Source organism: Uranotaenia lowii, chromosome 1 (assembly GCF_029784155.1).
Source record: "Uranotaenia lowii strain MFRU-FL chromosome 1, ASM2978415v1, whole genome shotgun sequence".
Classification (NCBI taxonomy): domain Eukaryota; kingdom Metazoa; phylum Arthropoda; class Insecta; order Diptera; family Culicidae; genus Uranotaenia; species Uranotaenia lowii.
Window position 1 is genome coordinate 61,432,129 of NC_073691.1, and position 24,314 is coordinate 61,456,442.

The window sequence follows — 24,314 nt, forward strand, 5'->3', positions numbered from 1 at the left end:
AATAGGGTTGTTCTTCCATTATTTTGACACGAATACTTTAACATAGTAGGGGAGAGTGAGGATACTTGATCCCTGGGGATACTTGTTTCCTTCGCTTTATCTAGAAACAGGAATGTCTTTAAAATATCAAAAGTTCTAGACCAATGCATGTGCCAAATAGAACAAAACAACAACTGTTGTCTCAAATAATTTAAAAAAATTTTTTTTTTTCGAGTTATTCAACTTTGTTTGAAAAATTCAACAGGATGTAATTTGAAGATCTTTTTTATCACTTTAAAATGTTCCTCACATGCAAAATTATAACAAAACTATTTATTCCAATATGTCAATCGTTAGAGTATAATTTGAACTTCATTATGCCATTTTTTGAAAGCAATAGGGAACTCTCAATTTTTTTGAGAAGAAGTTTTCCAAAATGTATGTTATGGGTATAATTGATCCCTAGTGTTCAAAATGATACATTTTTCTTCTGAATGGATCGTAATCATTGGTTATAACGAAATAACTGGTATTTGTCCAATAACTAATGTTATCCAGTAATTATCTGTTAAAAAGGACTAAAAATATTGTATTTATCTAAAAACCAGAAAATTGCGCCTTAAAGTATGCAATGACTCTAGGGTAGTAGGCAAACTTTTGGAATACTCTTTGTATGATAGTTACAAGCTGTGAAATGCGAACTAATATGGAAAAAAGATAACGAACCTTTTATCTTCGGATTTTACTAGATTTTTGTATAGAGTCAGGGCACCCTGCATTGAGGATAAGGTTTCCTTTAGTAAAGAATCAAGTCTCATGTAACTTAAAAAATATCACATTTTTTTTAGTCTCGCGAAAATGCTTCTAGTTTATCTACCGATTCATGGATCGTTGTAACTTTCGGAGCATATAAACTTAAAATTACAAGCTGTCAGAAAATGCCAAAAACGGTGACTAGCAAAATTTTCCCAAAAAGATATGATGAAAATAAGAAAAGGGGATCAAGTACCCCCATTCTCCCCTACAGATTGTTGATTGTGACCAGTCCGATGGAAAACCTTTAACCTGCTTTCACCTTTTTCAGACTTGCAGGCAAGAAATGCAAAATTATTATAGGCAAAATATCGATCCGAACTTAAGACAAAGCTTGAATGAACTATTAACAGCTTAAAAATGCCAATCCATTTCATGGTGATTTCATCTAATTTTTATTTGAACTGATCTGTACAACCAGTAAAAGCTGTTTTGTGAAAATGAAATATCTCAACTACTTAAAAAATTAAAAGGTGATTAAGGGATGGAACCTGGAACTGATGTTGGAGTCAGAATGATCCTCCAATATCTCGTTAACTTGGCAATCGATAAATAGTGTACTTCATTTATTTTTTTTATTTAAATGGTGTTAACATCAATACCGGGCTATCGAAGGTGAAATCTATGTTTGACTCGCTCCCGATTCTGGAGTTACCTACGTAAGGGAGGTCCTCATTCAGCCTTGTCAGGGCTTCTAGATGGATTTAGCCTCTGGGATTTGTATAACGGTGGGGCTTTTCTCCGTGAGCATCTCTACAATCTTGTCAACCATAGTGCCGAACCAAGCACTAGCTCGTGGGAGCATAGCAGCTACAGTAGATCCCGTTAGCTTTTTCTATCACCATGCCTTCGTTTTCAGTCGCCATCACCTCTTGTATGGGGAAACTACCTGTTACCCATATCGCGACCAGTTTGGCATCATCAGTCACCCAATTAATGCCATTCGAAGCTATACGAGATGGGTCTGCCATTAGCGCGATGCCCGACTTTTCCTCAACTGTGATCTGCCGCAACAGCTGGGTGTGCTATATAGCAGTAGTTGAGGTTGAGTTGGACGACCTCTATGCTATTGGCGCTCGGGGTGATACCGCCTGCGCCTTTTTAAAGGCGAGGCACCTAGGGTTGCCAGCAGCGTGGTCTTCAGCGAAGACAGGGCATTTAGCAGGCTTCTTGCAGTTGGCCGACTTGTGGCCGGCTTCGCTGCAGCGCCAACATATGCCGCTTCTGTCCTGCTCAGTGAAGTCGAACGACTTATGGCCGAACTCCGTGTACTTGAAGCACATGTCCGGTTATTGGAGGATGGACCATCCCACCTTTATTTATTTATTTATTTATTTATTTATTTATTGCTTTAATCATGTAACGTAAGATACAATCTTATAATTGTGTTACAATCTGAATAATAATGTGTACCTAACCTAATTTTGATTCCAAAACACTAACTTTATTCGTAATTATAATGTCGTTCTTAATCTGTAAGCTCCGCCAATAGACCCTTCTTGAATTCTGACTTAGTTCTTATACACTTAATATGGACAGGAATAACGTTCCAATTTACGATACCTCTCACGAAAAACGAATTACTGTAATAAGAGGAGCAATGTCTGGGGATAACAAGGCATCCAGTTCGAGAGCTTTGTAGTGGTACAAGTAATTCTCTTAAATATTCCGGTTTTCCTGTGGTAAGAATCCTATGGATGACAGTAGCTGATCTATAAGCATAAAAACGCTCGAAGCGACATCCCATTAATATTTTTTGAAGGTGTGAGACGTGTGAAAATCTTGATATGTTAAAGACATATCGAATACACGAGTTCAGCGTAACACGTAGCCTGTTTAATGATCTTACCGCAGCGTTATGGTAAACAAAATCACCGTAGATAAATAGAGGATAAATATATGTTTGCCTATGTTAGCCGCCCGAACTAAAGTGCTGCGTTTGATGATGCAATCGGAAGCTTGACCAGCCCGACCTGCATTTCAGATCTGAGGGAGTCATTTTTTAACCGAACTGACATCTTGTCCGAGCGGATTTTACACTGCTTGTCGTCTGTTGTGACCTCTTCCAAGTGTTTAACCCGGTAGGTCACTTCTTTAAAAAGAATCCGTACCTCAACTTTTTATAAAATTATTTTATCGGCTATATCGGTGAAATTTATATTCTTTGAAAAAGAATATTTAAGAATTGAAAGATTATAGACGAATAGAAGATTAGAATAAGGTGAAAGATATAGAAAATGAGCGGAAGGGTAATTTTAATTTGAAAAACTTTTCATCACATTTCATCGTTTTGTTCCTCACGGGCCTACTAAACCTTGCAGTAGTTGATAACGAATAGAATTGTATCAACCACCACACAATAGTAGGCCTAGCGTGGTTCGTCCCACAAGCGGAAACTTGCAGTACGAACGAACAAAAATATGAAATGTGATGTGATCGCTCAGAAAAGCTTCAAATACAACCGAGACACATTTATCGATAGATGCGGTTCTCGGTATTGTATCATTACGTGCGGTCTAGTCGTTTTTTTGACTATTCGCTCTACGGTCGAAGTATTGATTTTTGAAATGAAGAGTTTATCACCGTAAATTTATTTTTATGAAATTATGTTATCGGCTATATCGGTGAAATTTATATTCTTTGGGAAAGAATATTTAAGAATTGAAAGATTATAGACGGATAGAAGATTAGAATAAGGTGAAATCGGCGAGATCGGCGAGGTTCTCGTCTGTACGCATCTGTCGTAGGACATCTGCGTACGTGCCTCGACGGCAATCGCCTCTACCCTCTCACTGGGCCTGTCCATCTTGCGCGATACCGTCTGTCACCCGGTATTCACGCTCATCGGTTCACCTGCATTCCATGCAGAGCTTTATTCCCGCCTTATCGCGCTGGCCTCAGGATCCTGTCAGACAGACGGATCCCGGGCTCTTTTCTTAAGAGTCCCCGGGTCTAAGTTCACCGGTGGCTCTATTTTACGATTGCCGTTAACGGCAAACACAATACCGCCCTCTGTTTGGGCGAAAGCATTGACCTTCTTCGGGCAGATGGTGTCCGACCTCAAAGGGGGCTCTGCCGGCCCAGGCTCTTTTGATTCGGCCTCGGGTTCCAAAAGACGTTCCGCCACAGCTTAATTAGCTGCGATGAAAAGCTGTATCACCCAGGCTAGGCTTTCGCGTATTTCTTTGTGGATTTTGCACTTCCCTTCACACATTCCACAAGGTCAGCGATGCCAGCCATGGCCGTCACTAACTCTACTGGGGCTCCCGGGTCTTGGAGTTCCGGAAAGCTCAGTAGCTCTTCCAGCGCTTCACCTCATTCGGCGCGCACACCTCATTCGGTGTTTCCACCGCCTTCGCCGTCGGGTCCACCGGATTGACAAGTTGCCTAACCTAAGATCACTCCCGCCGAACGGATTCTGACTCTTGCCCTTCTCCGTTCCGTAATCTTTTCGTTTTTTGATTATTTTGCTCATTTGAATCCCACGAGTAGCAAGGTAAAAGGGATCAACTGCGCCAGTGACCTGCTTAGCGCTGCAAGGACTGAAATATTGTGGGGTGTGTCTTCGTGCCCCACAGGCAACCGTTACAAACTGACGAAATTTTACCACCCGCCAGCTTTCCATGCTCTTCGGCATGGTTCAGTGTCCCCCCTTGGCCAAGAGGAGTCATTTCCGATAGTGAATCTTTAGTCGTTATCCAAGTTCGTAAGCGAAGGTCTTCATAAGGGGTAGGGGTGTAGTTCTCTCGGCCGTACATCTGCAATCGAAAGTATCTTGTAAAGCTCTGTGCAGATGAGACTCAGTAGATCCTGTGACAGACACCACGGCGTCATCTGCAAGTTGTCTTAAAGTGCAGAGTCTTCAGAGAGACAACTGTTGATGTCACTTACGTAAAAATTGTACGAAAGTTGACTCAAACATGAACCCTGCAGGAGACCCATGTAAGAGGTTCTTCGTATTGCAGTTTCTCCGTGAGCAAAGTTCAAATGTTTCTCACAAAGCGAGCTGTATGAGATGTTGTTCAATAGTGGATGCAGACCCCGGGAGTGCATCTTGTCTAACAAAACCTCTATTGAGATCGCATCAAAAGCTCCTTTTATGCCTAGAAACACTGAAGCCATTTTCTCACGTTTTGCGTAAGCTTTTTGTATCTCTGAAGACAGCAAAGCAAGACAATCGTTTGCCCTTTGCCCATGCGAAACCCACATTGAGTATCTTAAAGGAGACCATTTGTGTCTACCCATTTATCCAAACGAAACAAAATCATTTTCACATCAATTTGGTTAAGTATACAATACAACATCGATCGTGACATTGTTATTACTTAATATCCACAGGGTTTCGTATTCCTTATGTCATGTTTGTGAGGTGTTAATGCTGAGACATAACGAAGATAACCGTGGAGGATATTGAAGGAAAAACGCTGAATAGCAAAACTTGGGCCTCGATTCAAAAGTAACCCTAATCCCGATTCATGGGTATGTTAGAACCGGGATTCTCATTCTGGGGCCTCCCTACCATCCATGCCTCGGTGGATGTTAGTCCAACAGAAGTGATTTGGAAGTGTTACCTACATATGTGACACATGGTATCAGGGTTTTTGCGTTTAGAGATTTGTTGGTGACTAAACCTGAACAGCTCGAACACTTATGTAAATCTCCTCCATTTATTGCCCGATGTTTTGAGCCAATGAAAAGAAACTTCCCACGGTTGACGGATTTTTTGTTTGTTTCGATTATAGTCATTTTTCCATATTTATGGCATTCGCGACTTTATATCAACGTTGCAGTTGGCGACCTATTATTGGAAAACTTATCCGGTACAACCGTGTTCCATGTTTACTCTTGGGCTCGAACTCGTGGACATCGGCTCAAGGGGCAATTGTCTTGTCAACTGAGCTATATCACAAGCCCACTGTTAACGTATTTAGAGCTTTCATCTTTATTAGTGATCAGCGAAGAAAGATTCTTGTCGTCGGTCTTTATTCTAGCACCTAAGCTTCGGCTCCATAAGTTTGACGTACATTAAAGCATTTGTTTGATCTATTTCTACTTACGACTATAAATTTCAGTTTTAAGATCTTTATAAAGTATCTGAAGAAAAGGATAAGACAAAAATCCATCGTTTGAAATATTTTTCGATGAAAAAAGCTAACTTCTTTTGAATCAAATAAATTCATAGATAAGACAGGTCGAGCATCTATTTCTCGGAATTATGATTAAAAACACTGTGTGGAACTTTCCGATAATATCACATTTGATTGCTAATGTATTTTTTTTTTACTTAATCTAGGAAACCCTCGCAACCGGCGAGTACCAGCGACTGTCCCTTTCGTTCAAACTGCAACGGAACATCGGCTACTTCGTGTTCCAGACCTACCTACCGAGCATCCTGATCGTGATGCTATCCTGGGTATCGTTCTGGATCAATCACGAGGCGACCTCGGCCCGAGTAGCCCTCGGGATCACGACGGTGCTCACGATGACCACCATCAGTACCGGGGTGCGTAGTTCACTGCCACGAATCAGCTACGTCAAGGCCATCGACATCTATCTGGTGATGTGCTTCGTGTTCGTGTTCGCTGCGTTGCTGGAGTATGCTGCGGTGAATTATACCTACTGGGGGGCTCGGGCCAAGAAGAAAAGTAAAAAGAACAAGGAGGCGGAGAAGAAGGTTTCCCGTAAGTTGGAGGGGCAGATTTGGACTTTTGGGTTGGAATTGACTTTTGGTGTTTCTTTTCAGGAAAACAAGAGAACAACGCCAGTGGTTGTTCCTCGGAGGACATCATCGAACTGCAGGACGTTCGGATGAGTCCGATCGCCTCGTTGAGGAATCGTCACTATGCCAACACGACCTCAGCCCCGGATGCCGTGGATTTGGCCAAATTTCCACCCAGTTTTCGGATCAGTCGACCCTACGGATCCAGTACCAGGTCGAGTGGGTTACGCTATCGGGGTAATCGAGGTATGTTGTCAAAGTCACTTAATTCAGTTTTGAGTAACATTTCTAACGGTTTTAAATGATTTTAGCTCACAACCGACCTAAGATGCTCCACGCGATCAAACGGGGGGCATCGGTCATCAAGGCGTCGATACCGAAGATCAAGGACGTCAACGTGATCGACAAATACTCCCGGGTAATATTCCCGGTCAGTTTTGCTGCGTTCAACGCCGGCTACTGGATATTCTACGTTCTGGAGTGACCATCTGTGAACTAACCGGATACGTAAGACCATGGCCTGCAGCATCAGAAGCAGCAACAGAAGCAGCACGACGACAACGTGGAAGTGAAGGAGCTTTGAGACGAAAGCAGAAGGAGAAACCATACAAAAAACACCATCCCAAAAACATCCCGTAGAAGACGCGTCCCGCGACTAGCGCTTCACACGACTAGCTAGTGGCGGCACATCTGGCGGGGGTCCCCGATCCGTTAAAATTTGGGGATCGCTGTCCCAGATTCCAGAGTCCAGAAACCCTTCGTTGTTCGGTCGCCGAGTTGTAGTCAGTTCCTTGCATCCATGATTTTCGATATCCGGTTAGTTCAGGGTCCCCTTTGTACTAGGAATATAGGCAAATTGAAACAAACAAACAAAAAAAAGCCCAAAATCACTCCATCAATACCCATTTTGAAATCGAACGGCATTTTCCCCCCTCATTGAGAAGCATTCGGTAGGAATGAATTGAGACCATACTCACTAGGGAGGCATAAATCAGGGTGTGAATTTCAGTTGTCGAAACTTGGACAGAATCGGTTCTGATATGAAAATTCTACTGATTGAAAAAAACGTGGAATCTGATTCCTGGAAATAAATTTTGAATCTGAGTTCAGAGGTTTGAATTTTCAACAAGTAATTCGTAGTTCAGAATTTTGATTTAAGAATTTCGAACTCAGAATTCCGAGTTCAAATTTATGAGTTCCGGTTTTCAAACTCAGAATTCCCAGTTCAGCATTCCGAATTTGGAATTCCGAGTTCGAAATTCTGAATTCAAAATAATGAGTTCCGATTTCCGAGTCAAGAATTTCAAAGTCAGAATTCTCAAATTTTTGAAATTTTGCTTTCCAACGAATTTAGAATTACGAGTTCAGGATTCCGAGTTCACAATTTCGAGTTCAGGATTCCAAAATCAGAATTCTGGGTTCGGAATTCCTAGTTCTGAATTCCTAGTTCAGAATTCCGAGCTCAGAATTCTGAGTGCAGAATTCCAAGTTCAGAATTTCTAACTCCGAATTCCTAGTTCAGAATTCCGAGCTTAGAATTCCAAACTCAAAATTCTATGTTTAAAATCCTGAGTCCCGAATTGCGAGTTCTGAATTTGCTGAAATTGCTCTCCAAAAATTTTTGAATTCAGAATTTCGAGATCAAGATTCCGAGTTCAAAATTCTAAGTTCAAAATTCTGAATTCCAAATTCCGAGTTCAGGAAAGCAAAATTCCGAAGCAGATTCCGATGTTTAGATTGCGGAATTCAGGATTCTGAGTTCCAAATTCTGAGTTCCGAATTCCGAGTTCTGAATTTGCTGAAATTGCTCTCCAATAAATTCTGAACTCAGAATTTCGAGTTCAGGATTCCGATTTCTGAATTCTGAGTTCAGAATTCCGAGTTCAGAATTCCGAGTTCAGAATTCCGAGTTCAGAATTCCGAGTTCAGAATTCCGAGTTCAGAATTCCGAGTTCAGAATTCCGAGTTCAGAATTCCGAGTTCAGAATTCCGAGTTCAGAATTCCGAGTTCAGAATTCCGAGTTTAGAAATTTGAGTGCGAAATCCCAAGTTCAGAATTCTGAGTTCAGGATTCCAAAATCAGAATTCCGAGTTCAGAATTCCGAGTTCAGCATTCCGAGTACAGAATTCCGAGTTCAGAATTCCCAGTTCAGAATTCCGAGTTTAGAATTTTGAGTGCGAAATTCCGAGTTCAGAATTCTGAGTTCAGGATTCCAAAATCAGAATTCCGAGTTCAGAATTCCGAGTTCAGAATTTTGAGTGCAAAATCCCGAGTTAAGAATTCTGAGTTCAGGATTCTAAAATCAGAATTCCGAGATCAGAATTCCGAGTTCAGGATTCCGAGTTCAGAATTCCGAGTTCAGAATTCCGAGTTCAGAATTCCGAGTTCAGAATTCCGAGTTCAGAATTCCGAGTTCAGAATTCCGAGTTCAAAATTCCGAGTTCAGAATTCCGAGTTCAGAATTCCGAGTTCAGAATTCCGAGTTCAGAATTCCGAGTTCAGAATTCCGAGTTCAGAATTCCGAGTTTAGAAATTTGAGTGCGAAATCCCGAGTTCAGAATTCTGAGCTCAGGATTCCAAAATCAGAATTCCGAGTTCAGAATTCCGAGTTCAGAATTCCGAGTACAGAATTCCGAGTTCATAATTCCCAGTTCAGAATTCCGAGTTTAGAATTTTGAGTGCGAAATTCCGAGTTCAGAATTCTGAGTTCAGGATTCCAAAATCAGAATTCCGAGTTCAGAATTCCGAGTTCAGAATTTTGAGTGCAAAATCCCGAGTTAAGAATTCTGAGTTCAGGATTCCAAAATCAGAATTCCGAGTTCAGAATTCCGAGTTCAGGATTCCGAGTTCAGAATTCCGAGTTCAGAATTCCGAGTTCAGAATTCCGAGTTCAGAATTCCCAGTTCAGAATTCCGAGTTCAGAATTCCGAGTTCAGAATTCCGAGTTTAGAATTTTGAGTGCAAAATCCCGAGTTCAGAATTCTGAGTTCAGGATTCCAAAATAAGAATTCCGAGTTCAGAATTCCGAGTTCAGAATTCCGAGTACAGAATTCCGAGTTCAGAATTCCCAGTTCAGAATTCCGAGTTCAGAATTCCGAGTTCAGAATTCCGAGTTTGGAATTTTGAGTGCAAAATCCCGAGTTCAGAATTCTGAGTTAAGGATTCCAAAATCAGAATTCCGAGTTCAGAATTCCGAGTTCAGAATTTTGAGTGCAAAATCCCGAGTTAGGAATTCTGAGTTCAGGATTCCAAAATCAGAATTCCGAGCTCAGAATTCCGATTTCAGGATTCCGAGTTCAGGATTCCGAGTTCAGAATTCCGAGTTCAGAATTCCGAGTTCAGAATTCCGAGTTCAGAATTCCGAGTTCAGAATTCCGAGTTCAGAATTCCGAGTTCAGAATTCAAAGTTCAGAATTCCGAGTTCAGAATTCCGAGTTTAGAATTTTGAGTGCAAAATCCCGAGTTAAGAATTCTGAGTTCAGGATTCCAAAATCAGAATTCCGAGTTCAGAATTCCGAGTTCAGGATTCCGAGTTCAGAATTCCGAGTTCAAAATTCCGAGTTCAGAATTCCGAGTTCAGAATTCCCAGTTCAGAATTCCGAGTTCAGAATTCCGAGTTCAGAATTCCGAGTTTAGAATTTTGAGTGCAAAATCCCGAGTTCAGAATTCTTAGTTCAGGATTCCAAAATCAGAATTCCGAGTTCAGAATTCCGAGTTCAGAATTTTGAGTGCAAAATCCCGAGTTAAGAATTCTGAGTTCAGGATTCCAAAATCAGAATTCCGAGTTCAGAATTCCGAGTTCAGAATTCCGAGTTCAGAATTTTGAGTGCAAAATCCCGAGTTCAGAATTCAAAGTTCAGAATTCCGAATTCAGAATTCCGAGTTCAGAATTCCGAGTTCAGAATTCCCAGTTCAGAATTCCGAGTTCAGAATTCCGAGTTCAGAATTTTGAGTGCAAAATCCCGAGTTCAGAATTGTAACGTTTTGTGTGGCTAAACGAAAGAATTTTAAGTAAGATTTAAGAAAACTAGGTCCAATTCAAGCATTGGCTTAAGCGCCAAACTTACTGAGAAGTTTGCCAACACTCGCGTTTTGCCCGGCGGCTAGCGGGAAGTCGTGGGTCCGTAGCATGTCTAGAGGACACAAGTTAAACTCAAATTCAGATATTTTGGAAGAAGTATTCTACAATTTGTATTCATCGAAGTTCTTCACAAAAACACTGTCGTTACTTTGGCCAATTTAAAAAAAAAAAAAATCGCGAGCGCTCACGCACAGCTTGAAGATCAGCGGATGCGGCTTCCGTAGACTAGGGCGGGCAAGATAGTACTTAGAAATCCAGAAGAATCCAAAAAAAAGGCCGCTGGTGTCCTAATTGGAGACCACGGAACACTTAGTCACGTATCAAACACAAAACTGAAAGCGACTTACTCGGCCTCTTCCGATTTTTTTTCCGCCAGATTGCGAGAGCGATCGTTCTTTCTTTTTACACTCTTTCGGTTATTTGTTTTAGGCAATGAAAATTGCCGATCCCGCAATGAACGGTCTGTGAAAGACGGGTCTAAAACCCCTGATCGCTCTCGCGAAACTTGATCCCGTGGCACGCTGATCATCTTGGCTCGGAGTGATGCTAGAAGACCGAAGATCGCAACTTTGATGGATTGTACAGCACGGCAAACAACGATCACTAACTGAGCACTTCACGGGATAAAGCCCAAAGACGTAGTAAACTCGATCGCAGCATGCGCCCGCTCTTTTATAGATTCTGAACTCGTGCAGTCCACACCATATTTCTGCTGGCTTGCTGAGTGTGGATCGACCGGTTTTTTCCGTCTTGCCTCTTGATCGGTTGTTTCGCTAATCAGTGGTTCTCAATCTGAGCTGAACTTATAAAAATTGCTACAGAATTCTGAGTTCAGGATTCCAAAATCAGATTTCTGAGTTCAGAATTCCGAGTTCAGAATTTTGAGTGCAAAATCCCGAGTTAAGAATTCTGAGTTCAGGATTCCAAAATCAGAATTCCGAGTTCAGAATTCCGAGTTCAGAATTCCGAGTTCAGAATTCCGAGTTCAGAATTCCGAGTTCAGAATTCCGAGTTCAGAATTCCGAGTTCAGAATTCCGAGTTCAGAATTCAAAGTTCAGAATTCCGAGTTCAGAATTCCGAGTTCAGCATTCCGAGTTCAGAATTCCCAGTTCAGAATTCCGAGTTCAGAATTCCGAGTTTAGAAATTTCAGTGCGAAATCCCGAGTTCAGAATTCTGAGTTCAGGATTCCAAAATCAGAATTCCGAGTTCAGAATTCCGAGTTCAGAATTCCGAGTTCAGAATTCCGAGTTCAGAATTCCGAATTTAGAATTCCGAGTTCAGAATTCCGAGATCAGAATTCCGAATTCAGAATATCGAGTTCAGAATTCCGAGTTCAGAATTCCGAGTTCAGAATTCCGAGTTCAGAATTCCGAGTTCAGAATTCCCAGTTCAGAATTCCGAGTTCAGAATTCCGAGTTCAGAATTCCGAGTTCAGAATTCCGAGTTCAGAATTCCGAGTTCAGAATTTTGAGTGCAAAATCCCGAGTTCAGAATTCTGAGTTCAGGATTCCAAAATCAGAATTCCGAGTTCAGAATTCCGAGTTCAGAATTTTGAGTGCAAAATTCCGAGTTCAGAATTCTGAGTTCAGGATTCCAAAATCAGAATTCCGAGTTCAGAATTCTGAGTTCAGAGTTCCGAGTTCAGAATTTTGACTACTCCGAGTTCTGAATGCTTAGTTCTTAAAATCTGAATTTGAAGTTCAGATTTTTAATTTTGAGTTCTGAGCTCAAAAATCTGAGTTATGAGCAACGAGTTCTGAATTTTAAATATTGAATTCTAAATTCAGGTTTCTAAATTGTAAGCTCTGAATTTAGACTTAAGAACTCTGAATTCTGAATTCTAAGTTCTGTTCTTCGGTTTCTAATTTAAATGCTAAAATCAGAGTTTTGAGCTCAGAAGTCTGACTTATGAGCAATGAGTTCTGATTGCGTTTTAATTTCTAAGTAATGTGTTCAAAATTTTGAAAGTGAATTCTGTGTTTTGAGTCTTGAATTTCGAGTTCTGGTCTGGTCTGGTATTTCTAAATTTTGAGTTCCAATTTTTAAAATATGAATTCTGAATTTAGAACTTTCAATTTTGCCATCCAAGCTTTGGATTTTTAATTCGGAGTTCTGAGTCCTGAATCTTGAGATCTGAATTTTGAATTCTGAGTGCCGAATTTTGAGTTCCAATTCCCTAGTTTTAAGCTCGGAATTATGAGTTCTTAATTCTGATTTTCAAATTATGAGTTTTGAGCTATGAGTTCTGAATTCTAAGTTCTGAATTTTGAGATCAGAACCATAGATAAGAATTCTGATTTCTGAAGTCCGAGGTCTGAATTAAATCGAAGAAGCAGTTCTGGATTTGAGTTCTGGATTTTGATTTCTGGATTCTAATATTGAGTTCTTAATTTCAAAATTTCACTTTTTTTTATGTTTGGGGATCGACTGAATATTGTATTTATTTCCTGGGGAAATTCCGACTTGCAGTATATTTTAGAGCAAAAACGATTCGACACTTTTTAGGTAAACATCTCACAACAAATATTTTGTAATCTGCCAAAAATAACTTTAAAATACAATTTTCAGTCCCTGAAGAAGATCCAAAACGGATTAAAATGTTGGATATTTAAAACAAATACCGTTTTTGCTCTTAAATAGACTACAAGCCAAAATTTCCTCTGGATTAATTTCAATGCTGAGTTCTAAGCAACAATTTTGGAATTTTGATTCTTAGTTTTGAGTTTTGAAATCGGTACTTCCGAGTTCTGAGCTCTGAACTTTGAGTCCTGAATTCCGAATTCTTAGTTCTAAATTCTAAGTTCTGTATTTTGCGTTTCGAATTCTGAGTTGTGAGTTCTAAAATTTGATTTCGGAATTCCGAGCTATCAGTTCTGAATTCTGGATTTCGAGTTTTAAATTTTGAGCTCTGAGTTCTGAGTCCTTATATTTTAATAAAATGTTTAATAAGAACTCAGAACTCAGAGCTCAATTAAAGTCAGAATTCCTGAAAGTTGCGATTTCTAAGTTCCGAATCTCTGCGTTCAGAGTTTTGAATTCTGAGCTCTAATATCTTAGTGCTGAGTTGGAAATTCAAAATTCTGATTCTAAATGTGAATGTGAATCCGAAATATGATTTAAAATAAATAAAATTAAATCAACTTTTTCAACCCACGAATAATACTGTCCAAGTTTCGATCAACCCATGCACTCGCTAGGATAAAAAAAGAAGAGAATTAAAAGTATATCACTTGTCAGCTCACGCAAAGCTCAAAATCGTTAGCAATAGGTTGTTGTTTGTATTTGTAGCTCAATATCAACTGTTACTCTTCATCGAACCAAAATATAAAGCGGAAAACATAAAAAAAAAATTAGACAAAATTTTACACTTGTTTATGTGCATCCTATCTGTTTAGTTTTTGCAAAATTTATTTTAAGTTATCGGTGAAATCTGTTTAACTTTAGACAGCTGGTACAAGATTCTATGAAATGTTGAAAGATATCAATAAGATATATTTAAAATCAAACGTTAGAATGGAAGAAGGTTTGAAACATGAGAGATTTATGGAAAAAAAATATATTAGAATGGCTTAACAATTTTTTAAGGAAAAGGAAGTTCAACGATCGTCTAATTGATTTTGTTGAAAAATATTTTAATTCGAAATTAATTATAAAATAAATGTTCAAAATGACAGAATTCAGTTTAATTTGAGGTGTCCGTTTGCATGCAAGTGTAAATCATCAAATTCAAGTTAGGCAAAGTTTAAACATAAGTCATTATCTGTGAGGAAGCGTGGATCACGAAATTAGTTTTGGAAAATTAAAGGCGTTTTCGATTTTTTTAACGAAGGAAATTGTTGATTTTTCCAACAAAAAATTAAAACATTCATCTGATTAGCTATCATCAAAAAATATATCCTCATTCCATAACTAAATGCGCTTGAAAAGTGCACCTCTTGAACTCCCATTATATTAATGAGACCACTATTAAGTTTTCAATTCAAACTAAAATTTAATTTTGATTTCCGATTCTGTGAACAAACTACACACAGTTGATGCGGAATTGGTCTCTCGATTTTGATAGCAGGTAAAAGTAAGGGAAGAAAAAACCACAAAATGCACAACAAAGAGCAAACTTAGGAGAATTATTATCAAATCAAAAAAAAAAATACTACTAACATTCAACGTGTTCACAGCAGGAAGAAATAATAGTTTAAAAATAACGATGCGATTGGAAGTTGAATCAATAGCAGAACAAACCACATCACCGAAACTCTAGAGGATTTCAACCAATAAATATAAAAAAAAAAAACAAATAAAAACATTTCCACAGCAAAGCACCAGTTACGATGAAGAAAAAAAAACATTTATACTCATCTAGTGATACCAAAACAAAACAAACAAAAAAACTAGCTAAAAATAAATCACTAGTGATAAATTCTCACCTAGGATTACTGAAATTTGCGCCATGAGGAGTAGTGGAAAGTTTATCTTAATCTCAATAACAAATACAAAAAAAGTTGGCAAAGCGAGTTAGTTGGAATATTATAAAAACTAATGACAGAAAGTACTCGAATGTAACGGAGAGACGAGAGAATTAGAGAGAGACAAAAAAAATTGCCAACCAAACCAAACGGATGAAAATATGTCAACTAAACTTTAAAAGTAGCGAAAAACAAACAAACAAACAGAAAAGATAAATGAAATTATCATTATAATTTTAATCGTACTGTGAATAACAAACAATAAACGAAATGATTGAATTTTAACAGCTTCGTTTTATTTTGACTCATTCTCTATAACAGCGATAGTTCCATTTTCATTTGAAGCCGCCAATACAAGAACTCGGGCGGGATCATATCATTGGATATTAAGAGGTTAAAGAGCTTAAAGACCTCCTCGCACTGTTGACAATCCGAAGTCAGCGTCTTCACTAGGTCCCAAGTTAGAGTCGCCAAGATCTTCTGGCTCTGCTTTTTCTTCGATGTCCTTCTGGATTCCACTCGAACACTTCTATGCAAATCTCGTTCTCATCTTTTCACAGCGTGTGTCCAATCCATCTCCACATTCTTTCCTAAATCTCGGTCTCTAGCGCCTTTTGATGACACCGGCGATGTAGTTCCTCATTTGAGATCCAGTTGCCAGGCCACCGATCGCGGATGATATTTCGCAGGCAGCGATTCACAAATACTTGCAGTTTACGCGTTGTACCGTATATGTATACAAAGTTTTGCATCCGTACAGCGATAAGGATTTAACGGTTGAGTTGAAGATTCGGATATTCGTTCCAAGAGAAATATGGCGTGACCGCCAAATGTTTTGGAGACAAATCGGGCTTTTCTGATCCGGGTTTCGGTGTCTTTCTTGGTACCACCATCAGGCGTTATCTGGCTGCCAAGATACTGGAAGCACTGGATTTTCTGTGTTGATGTGTATCGACTTGGTGTTTCCGACATTGACTTTGATACACGCTGCCTTGAAGCTTTCGGTGAGGTCGTCGAATTTGCTTTGCATATCCGGTTGTTTTTGGGCGAGCAAAACAATATCATCAGCTAGCTCAAGGACGTTCAGCTACTCCATTTTCGAAGGATTCCACGGCAATCCTCGGTTTGGTCTACAGTCAATCGATCCAGTCGTCAAGATCTCATCCATTACGATGAGAACAAGTAGCGATAAGATACATCCCTGTCTCACTCCTACAGTCGCCGGGATTGGATCGGACGAGACACCGTCGTGCTGGACCTTGCACGAAAATGTCTCGTACTGTTCTTAGATGAGATGGACTAGAGTCTCTGAGACTCCTAGTCATCTAAGAGCAGCTAAGATGTTTTCGTGGTTCAGTCGGTCAAATGCTTTTTTGAAGTCAACGAATACCAACAGAAGAGAGTCCTGGAATTCGTTTATTTGTTCCAGTATGATTCGTGTTAGCGTTGTGATGTGGTCCACACATGATCGTTCGGATCGGTATCCAGAATGTTGCCATCGGAGTGTAGCATCGATTTTCTCCTGGATCCTGTTCAGGATCACTTTGCAGAGTACTTTGAGGGTTGTACAGATCAACGTTATGCCTCGCACTCTGTCAGGTCTCCCTTCTTCGGGACCTTTACGAGGATACCTTGCATCCAGTCGGCCGAGAATGTTGCAGTATCCCAGATGTCAGCGAAAAGACGGTGCAAATTTGTGCAGACAAGGTAGGTCCGGTTTTAGGCAGCACAGCAGGAATGCCATCGATTCAATGCGCTCTGTTGAATTTCATGTCTTTGATTGCCGCTTCTATTTCAGCCAGCGAGTGCGCTTCCGAGTTGACGCCATTCATGCGACTTACTGTTGGTGCTTCGAACTGCGCGTTCTGTTGGCCTTCGCTGTTCGTGACTCGGAAAAGTCGTTCGAAGTGCTCAGTCCATCGTTAAAGCTGATCTGTTCGATCGGTCAATAACTGACCCAGCGATGTCATATTTTTGTCTGTATCATCTGTGCATCTCTTTCTGATTTATTGAGACTCTATGATACAAATTTTTCTGGGATCGCTGAACTGGCCTGCTCAGTCTTTTAGCGGCATTCCAGCTTTAGTCCTTGCACCACTAAGGCGGCGTGAAATCATAATCGGAAATCTCCATTCGCGGTGGCTCTATCTCCCTCTTCGAGCTTATCAAGGCTTTCTTGTCTCGTCTACAAGCTCGTATAATTGCCTTTGGGGGCATCCATTAATTACGTAACGCTCCTAGGGGGGGGGGGGGGGGTTAGCTCGAACGTTACGAATTGTGACATAGGGGAGGGGGGAGGTATGCTCATCGTTACGTAACGATTTTATGTCATGCAATTTTAGCAGAATGATATGCAAACCAAAATCAGTTTAAAATTTGTAAGCTTCAATATGATTGAAACTGGTTTGTAAACTTTCCTCTTTAAAGATTCTGAAATAGACTTCTTGAAAGGTGTATTAAATATGAAAAAAAACCCTACATTTAGGTACATTTACCCCCTAGAACTCAATTCAACCTTAAGAGCAACTCATAACAAGACAATCAATTTATTTTATGAGAGAGTTTTCATCAATGAGTACTAAGAAGCGATTTGGATAGATCGATATTAATTCCGTTTTTAAAAACGTCAAAAAATTTATGTTGAAATATTTTTTTACCTTCGAAAATTAGTATTCAAAATCATGAGAAGATGAGGGGGGGGGGGGGTAATTATCAGCGTTACGTAATTTTCATAGGCGGTACGTCGAAGCATACGGGGGGGGGGGGAGGGTAAAAAAAGTGCAATTTTTGCGTTACGTAATTTATGGATGCCGCCTTTTCCAGCTCGGCGGCTGCTTTAGCTGACCCGGTAAATGCCTGCTCAATTCCGTCTGTTGCCCATTAGTTACACCCGAAGAGGGCAACCCATTTTCAACCATCTCTGAGAACGTTAAACAACGAGTCTGTGGTGCTGAATCAGCACAGGTAACATTAAAATCACTTCGAGCATTACCAAGTTGTGATTCTAAAGTAGGCCGCGTCTAACCGCGAACAGGCAGATTGTTTGCCGGCCTAACGAGTGAAGACGAAAAAGAGGAAGGAGGAGAAGAAATTTTTCGGACAACTTTGGGATTTTTTCTTGAAGCAATAATTTTTGCCCTAACGGGACAGTCTATGAAATTCGAGGAATGATTACCTGCGCAATTCGCACATTTGAACAATTCTGTTTATTTTTTTAGTTTATTTATTCATTTCGTCAATCATTAGTAGACACATACATTGTTGATTTTGCTTAAAACTATACAAAAATATAAAAATAATTATGTTTGTGAGTTCAATCACTTAAACTACTCTTTGAGTTTATGCCGAGATGTTGTAAAGTCAATGGCTTCACAGTGTTGATTATAATAGTTCATCATGATGTTGATTGGTCCAGTTTTTGCGCATTTTGTGCGATGGTGGTTGAGAGCCAATATACTTCGGTTTCTAAGTCGTCTTGTTGGCGCGTAAAAATTTAATTCACAAAGTAGTTCTGCTGTATTAACTCTCTGCGAAACAATATCGTTTACAAAAGAAACCTTCGCCGTTTTCTTAGTGTTTGGATGTCGATTAACATGCAGCGAGCCTCATATGACGGAAGACGGTGTGATGCCTAACTTAGCTTAAGAAGAGTATATGAGAGAAATTGTTTTTGATCTTTCTTCATGAATACCTGGGCGAGGAGACCACACAATGCTACAATATTCCAGAACGGACCTCACATAGGCAACATATAGAATTTTGATGATATACGGGTCTTTGAAGTTATAGCAGAAATGCTTTATAAACCCTAACATGCTATTCGCCTTATGTATAATAGTGTTATAGTGGTCAATAAAAGTAAGTTTGGAATCCAGGATAGTTCCTAAACCTCTCACTTTCTTACATTTTTCTACATCCTGCTTTCCTAGTGTAATTACAATATTTGGAGATGAAAGTTTTCGGCTAAATGATATTGAGTAACATTTTTTTACATTTAATTCGAGTAAACTTTTTTTACATCAGGTGTAGAAAATGTCTATTCCATTCTGGAACAAATTCATATCTTCATGGTTTTTTATTTCTAAATATAGCTTAATGTCAACGGCGTATATGAATATTTTAAGATTTTTAAGATTTTACGTACAAGATAAAAAGTAATGGTCCTAAATGTGAGCCTTGTGGAACACCTGAAGTGACTTGAATGGCATTTGACTTCTTTCCTTTAAATTTTATTATTTGTTGTCCATTTGTTAAATATGATTCAAGCCATTTCAGAAGCCCCAAATCAACTACAATTTTTTTGCAGCTTATAAAGAAGCATCGGTATATCTAAACGATCAAAAGCTTTGCCAAAGTCTGTAAACAAAGCCTCAACGTGATTCCCATTATCCATTGCATTTAATGAATAATCTCCAAATTCAAGCAAATTTGTAGAAATTGATCGATCTTTAAAAAATCCATGTTGTTTGGCTGTTATTCGGTTTTTGATCTGAAGGAAAAACTTTTCATTCATAATTGCCTCAAAAAGCTTGGGAATGCAAGAGATAATAGCAATTCCACGATTATTACGTATATCAGCTTTCCGCCCAGATTTAAAAATAGGAACCAGAAATGAGCTTTTCCATACTTTGGGAAAAATTCCTGTTTCTAGTGATATATTAAATAGCTGAAACAAAGGGTATGTAAGTTCGTTGAAAAGGTTCTTAATAAATACTGGAGGAATTCCATCTGGTCCAGGTTTCTTTGAGGGGTCTGAATTTTTCAAATTCTTCAAGATATCCTGTTCATGAAGGTAATTAACTCTAATATTACTAGGATACTCTGGATAAAATACAAAATAATTACTGTCGCGATTTTCTTCCGAATAAATGTTATAAATTTCTTGGAAAAAAATTGCAAAAATATTGCAGATTTCTTCTGAGTTATCACCAACATGTTCATGAAGTTGCATTATTGATGAAAAATTGTCTGATTTAAGTGTTGTTTGAACGTAATTTAAGAAGTTCTTTGGGCAGGACTTAATTTCAAGCTCGGTTTTTGCATTGAACTCTTCAAATGCATTATTGATAGCTAAGTTCAGTTGATCGCATATTTTCAAATAAATTGCTAGGTTTTCACTGCTTTTGAACTTTCGGTACATTTTATGTGCTTTCTGTTTGCGATTTTTTTTTAAGTTTTTTATATGTTTATTAAACCAAATTGGATGTTTAGTATTTCTATGGCGTCGTTTTTTCTTTAATGGAATGTCTTCTGAAATGATTTTGTTCAGAATATGATAAAAGGCACTAACCGATGATTCGAAATTTCCTTCGTCTTGACAAATGTGTTGCCAATTTATACAGGTAAGTTTATTTTTTATTTTTGCATAGTTTGCTTGTTTGTATTCGAGAACTTCTTCATACTTGCAGTCATTGGGTCTATTGTATTTATGTATAAAAAGAGAAAAATTCATTCGCTGTATGAAACTTTTCATGATTCTGTCACACAGAAATCTTCAAGAATATTAGTCAAAAGAAAATCTAAATAACAGTTTTCTTGATTTTTTACGTGATTAACCTGGTTTAGGCCTAACTTATGTAATGCTAAGTATTGTTTTCCCCAATGACTGGGAGTAGGATACTTTCATTTTCAGGGTCCGAAATGAAGTCAGCATTGCGTTTATTAAAGTCCCCATAAATGTGAACTTTAACTTCTGGAGGTTGCTCTATAAGTATTTTTTTCTGCGCAATTTAAGAATTTTTCATATGAGGCTTTATTAGCATTATGTTTTGGCAAGTTCACGAATTAGTACTACTAGAAGATATAACGATGCCATAAATTAAGCAATTTTGCAAAATTGCTGTCTTTATATTCGAGTTGTACATTCAAATTCCGAGTAAAACTTGTAAATTCTAATTCATATTCTGAGTTTGGAAAATATGTTTTTAACTTAACTTAAAAAGATTTATAAATTTTAATTTCTAATCTTAAATCAGACTCTCTATTTCGAATTGACATTTTTTTTTAGTATTTCTAAGGATAGATGAATTATGGTTCTGAATTTAATTATTCTCGATGTTCAAAATAACGCCTGTCTGGGTTGTCATTTTGCGTGATTTTTCCGATGAAAATTTACACAATTGAAATTTACTTATCTACACGTCACATTGAATATCAGTAAATGTTTTTCGATTGGTGTTTGATTTTCATTTTTAGGCATTGTGAGAAAAAGTCGAATCCCGCTATCGAGAATTTTCCGTTTAAATTTAGAAATTTTGAGCCGAATTCATTTCAACTTATCAACTACATGCACATTAGCTACTCTGTACAGTAGACTCAGTCGATTTGGGGTCATTTTTAAATTTCTCAAACCCTGGGGTCTGAAAAGTTTCGTTTTGGTTCAAAACTCATCTAAGATTTTTCGCCGAATTTTTTAGTAACGTTTACATGAGTAAATATGTACTTTTGTATGGAAAATTTAATATCTTGTAATGAAAAATCAACATCATTTTTGTTTTTTCTGTGGAACCGAGTTTGCAGATGGTTTTTGTGCCACATTTAACAATTCTTAAAATGAAATTTTCCGCTGAACAACTTTGTCGAATATCATAATTTCGTATCTTTTTAGACAAAAAAGTTATTAGTCGTTTAACAGGTGTATGTCTTTTCACATTGATAAACTATAAATTCAGTTGACACCACTTCTGGGTTCCTAGCAAGGTATTGCCAGACCACCTGTCATGCCACTCTTCGTGGGGCACAAGCAGTTGTGTCAATTGAATTTATTGTTTATTATTGCAAAAAGACATAGGGGAAAAGTTCATATAACGCCCCATGTGGCTAATACGCGCCACTCTTGTTTTGAAGAATCTGACACATTTTAAGCCTGCAAAATATTACCAATTTGTTTTAAATGCTGTGATTGGTCATGGCAAGTATGAATTTTTCCCTGAAATGCCCCTGTGTCGTGATAATTTCACAATTTAGGTTTTTCTTCATTTCGATCTAAATTTTAAAACACTTTCAATAAGGTGTCACCAAGGAAAGAAAAACGAATAAGACAATATTTTCTGACACATCGATAGAGGAGAACCTAAATTATGATTTTATGCTAAAAAATCATACTGAACTCGCTAAGGTATGCTTTTCATGGGTATGTTCTATCACGGCCCATGCGCTCTTTATAACGCGCCAATCGTAGTAGGCTGAAAATAGCATTAGTTTTTCAAAAAGGCCAATTTTCATTGAAAATTAACAAAAAGTCTAAAACGATATGTTGAGCGTTAATTCAGCCCAAAAAATCTATTTTTTCATTTTTTGTTAAATTTCTATTAGTCCATTTTGATTTTCTTTTCAGTCAAAGTTTCTGTAAGTATTGGTGTGTTTTCGGTCTTCGGCTGCTCACGGGTGTGTTCGGCTGCTAGGCGCGTATTGAATACACAGCGGCGCGTATTCGCAACACAGTTTTTTTCTGTGGCTTTGAATATGGTTTTTAAAAATCATGTTTTTGAAGAAACTATAGCAATTTGAGTAAAGAAAAATCATAGGAATTTGTAGAAAACACTTTTCTTCAACGATTACACCAATTTTTAACACAATTTGTACGTGGAATACATAGAAAATTAGCGATTCGCTTAGGTGGCGCATAATAGGGCATGTTCCCCTACACCTGTTAAACAGCTAATAACTTTTTTGTCTGAAAAGATACGAAGTTATGATATTGGACAAAGTTGTTAAGCGGAAAATTTCCTTTAAAGAATTGTTAAATTGGCACAAACCCATTTGTTGATTTTTTAGTAGGAGAGAGTGGGGTATCGTGGGCCATGGGGAAACGTGGGCCACTTTTAATATCTCAGATGTGTGTTGAGATAAAAATCTCAAACCAACTGTCATCATCGTCGCTTTGCGTGAGCATGTATTCCTATATGTTGTTGACTGAAATACGCATCATATGCTTCTTTTATTTATCAAGCTTAAAAAAGTTAGAAAAATTTACTTACACAATTAAAAAAACACCCGCTAATTTCATCGATGGGGAACCTAAAGTGCATAACAAAAATATGCTCATACGCTTATGATCTTAGTTTTGTCATGATCTTTCACATGGAAAAGGAATTTTTTATGAAACATCAACAAGTCACACAAACGCAACCAATTTACAAATCATAGCTTGAGGGGAATCGTGGGCCACACATCTTGAATCACCTATATTTTCATGTTTTTATACACATTCAGAACTTAAAATACGTTTTACCTATCTGCAAAGTTTTCTTATGCCAAATTAAGAGTTATTATTATCGTTTTTATTTCATCATCTGAAATTGCTTTTAAATAACGAAATGAATTATGAAATAACAGTTTTGGGTCAACTCATAAACTTTGCATGTTATTTGGTCAATTCGGATTTGGTGGCCCACGATTCCCCACCATTTTTAAAAATCCAAAAAAAGAATGCTTTTTTTTCAAACAGTCAGAATTTGAGAAAAATAACTTTTAAATAAAATTTAAAAAATCCTTTTGATACCTTGCAAATGTAGAAAATCAAAACATTTTTTATTTTCATTTTATCTTTTATAATAAAGAAGTTATGGAACAACGAAAAAAGTGGCACATGATTCCCCACTCTCCCATACAAAATAATCAATTTTTTCATACAAACCTAAAAGCTAAAATTTACTCATGTAAACGTTACCTTAAAATTCTGCAAATAATCATGGATGAGTTTTGGACCAAAACGAAGCTTTTAAGACCCCAGGGTTTGAGAAATTCAAAAATGACCCCAAATCGACTCAGTCCACTGTACATGTGCATAATAGTTTATCTTCGAACCTGTAAATACAAAAAACTATTTTTATTTTTGAAAACTTGAACATTCTGGAACAAAATGTTCTGGAATGTAGATTTATATCGTAGAAAACAGAGCACTAATTCCAGCAATCATTTCAAATTTTGTTATCAATGTGACGGGATGAATCTCTACACACTTTGATTGTACCCACCGGGAGGCGGTGCACTTTATCTCTCCACACGCACAGAGCTAGCTGCTACTCATTCACTAAATTTACGAATGAGCCAACACCAGGGATGCTGTGGCGTTTCATTCATGCTGATTCAAAAGCTCTGCTCTCGTTGGGATGTGTCGTGGGAAGTTGATACTTGGGATTCGGATGCTGGCAGGAAGCTCTCTCTGTGTCTCTAGTTGCGCTCATCTGCTGGCGGCGACCGTGGGCTTTCGATCTGGCAGCTTGGCGACCCCGTTTTCAGTCTTGAGTCGGCC

The 24,314-nt window shown here is 38.3% G+C and overlaps 1 protein-coding gene across 3 annotated transcripts in view; it reads left to right on the top strand.

The window, feature by feature from the left end:
• LOC129750080 (gamma-aminobutyric acid receptor subunit beta-like) overlaps positions 1 to 15,343 on the top strand; it is a 97,467-nt gene extending 82,124 nt beyond the window's left edge. For all 3 annotated transcript variants that reach the window (XM_055745302.1, XM_055745311.1, XM_055745294.1), the window contains exons 7-9: positions 6,086 to 6,473; positions 6,536 to 6,757; positions 6,823 to 15,343. In XM_055745302.1, the coding sequence (XP_055601277.1) occupies positions 6,086 to 6,473; positions 6,536 to 6,757; positions 6,823 to 6,995 (783 nt within the window). In that variant the 3' untranslated portion in view covers positions 6,996 to 15,343. The remainder of the gene's footprint in view (positions 1 to 6,085; positions 6,474 to 6,535; positions 6,758 to 6,822) is intronic.
• Positions 15,344 to 24,314: the final 8,971 nt, after the last annotated feature.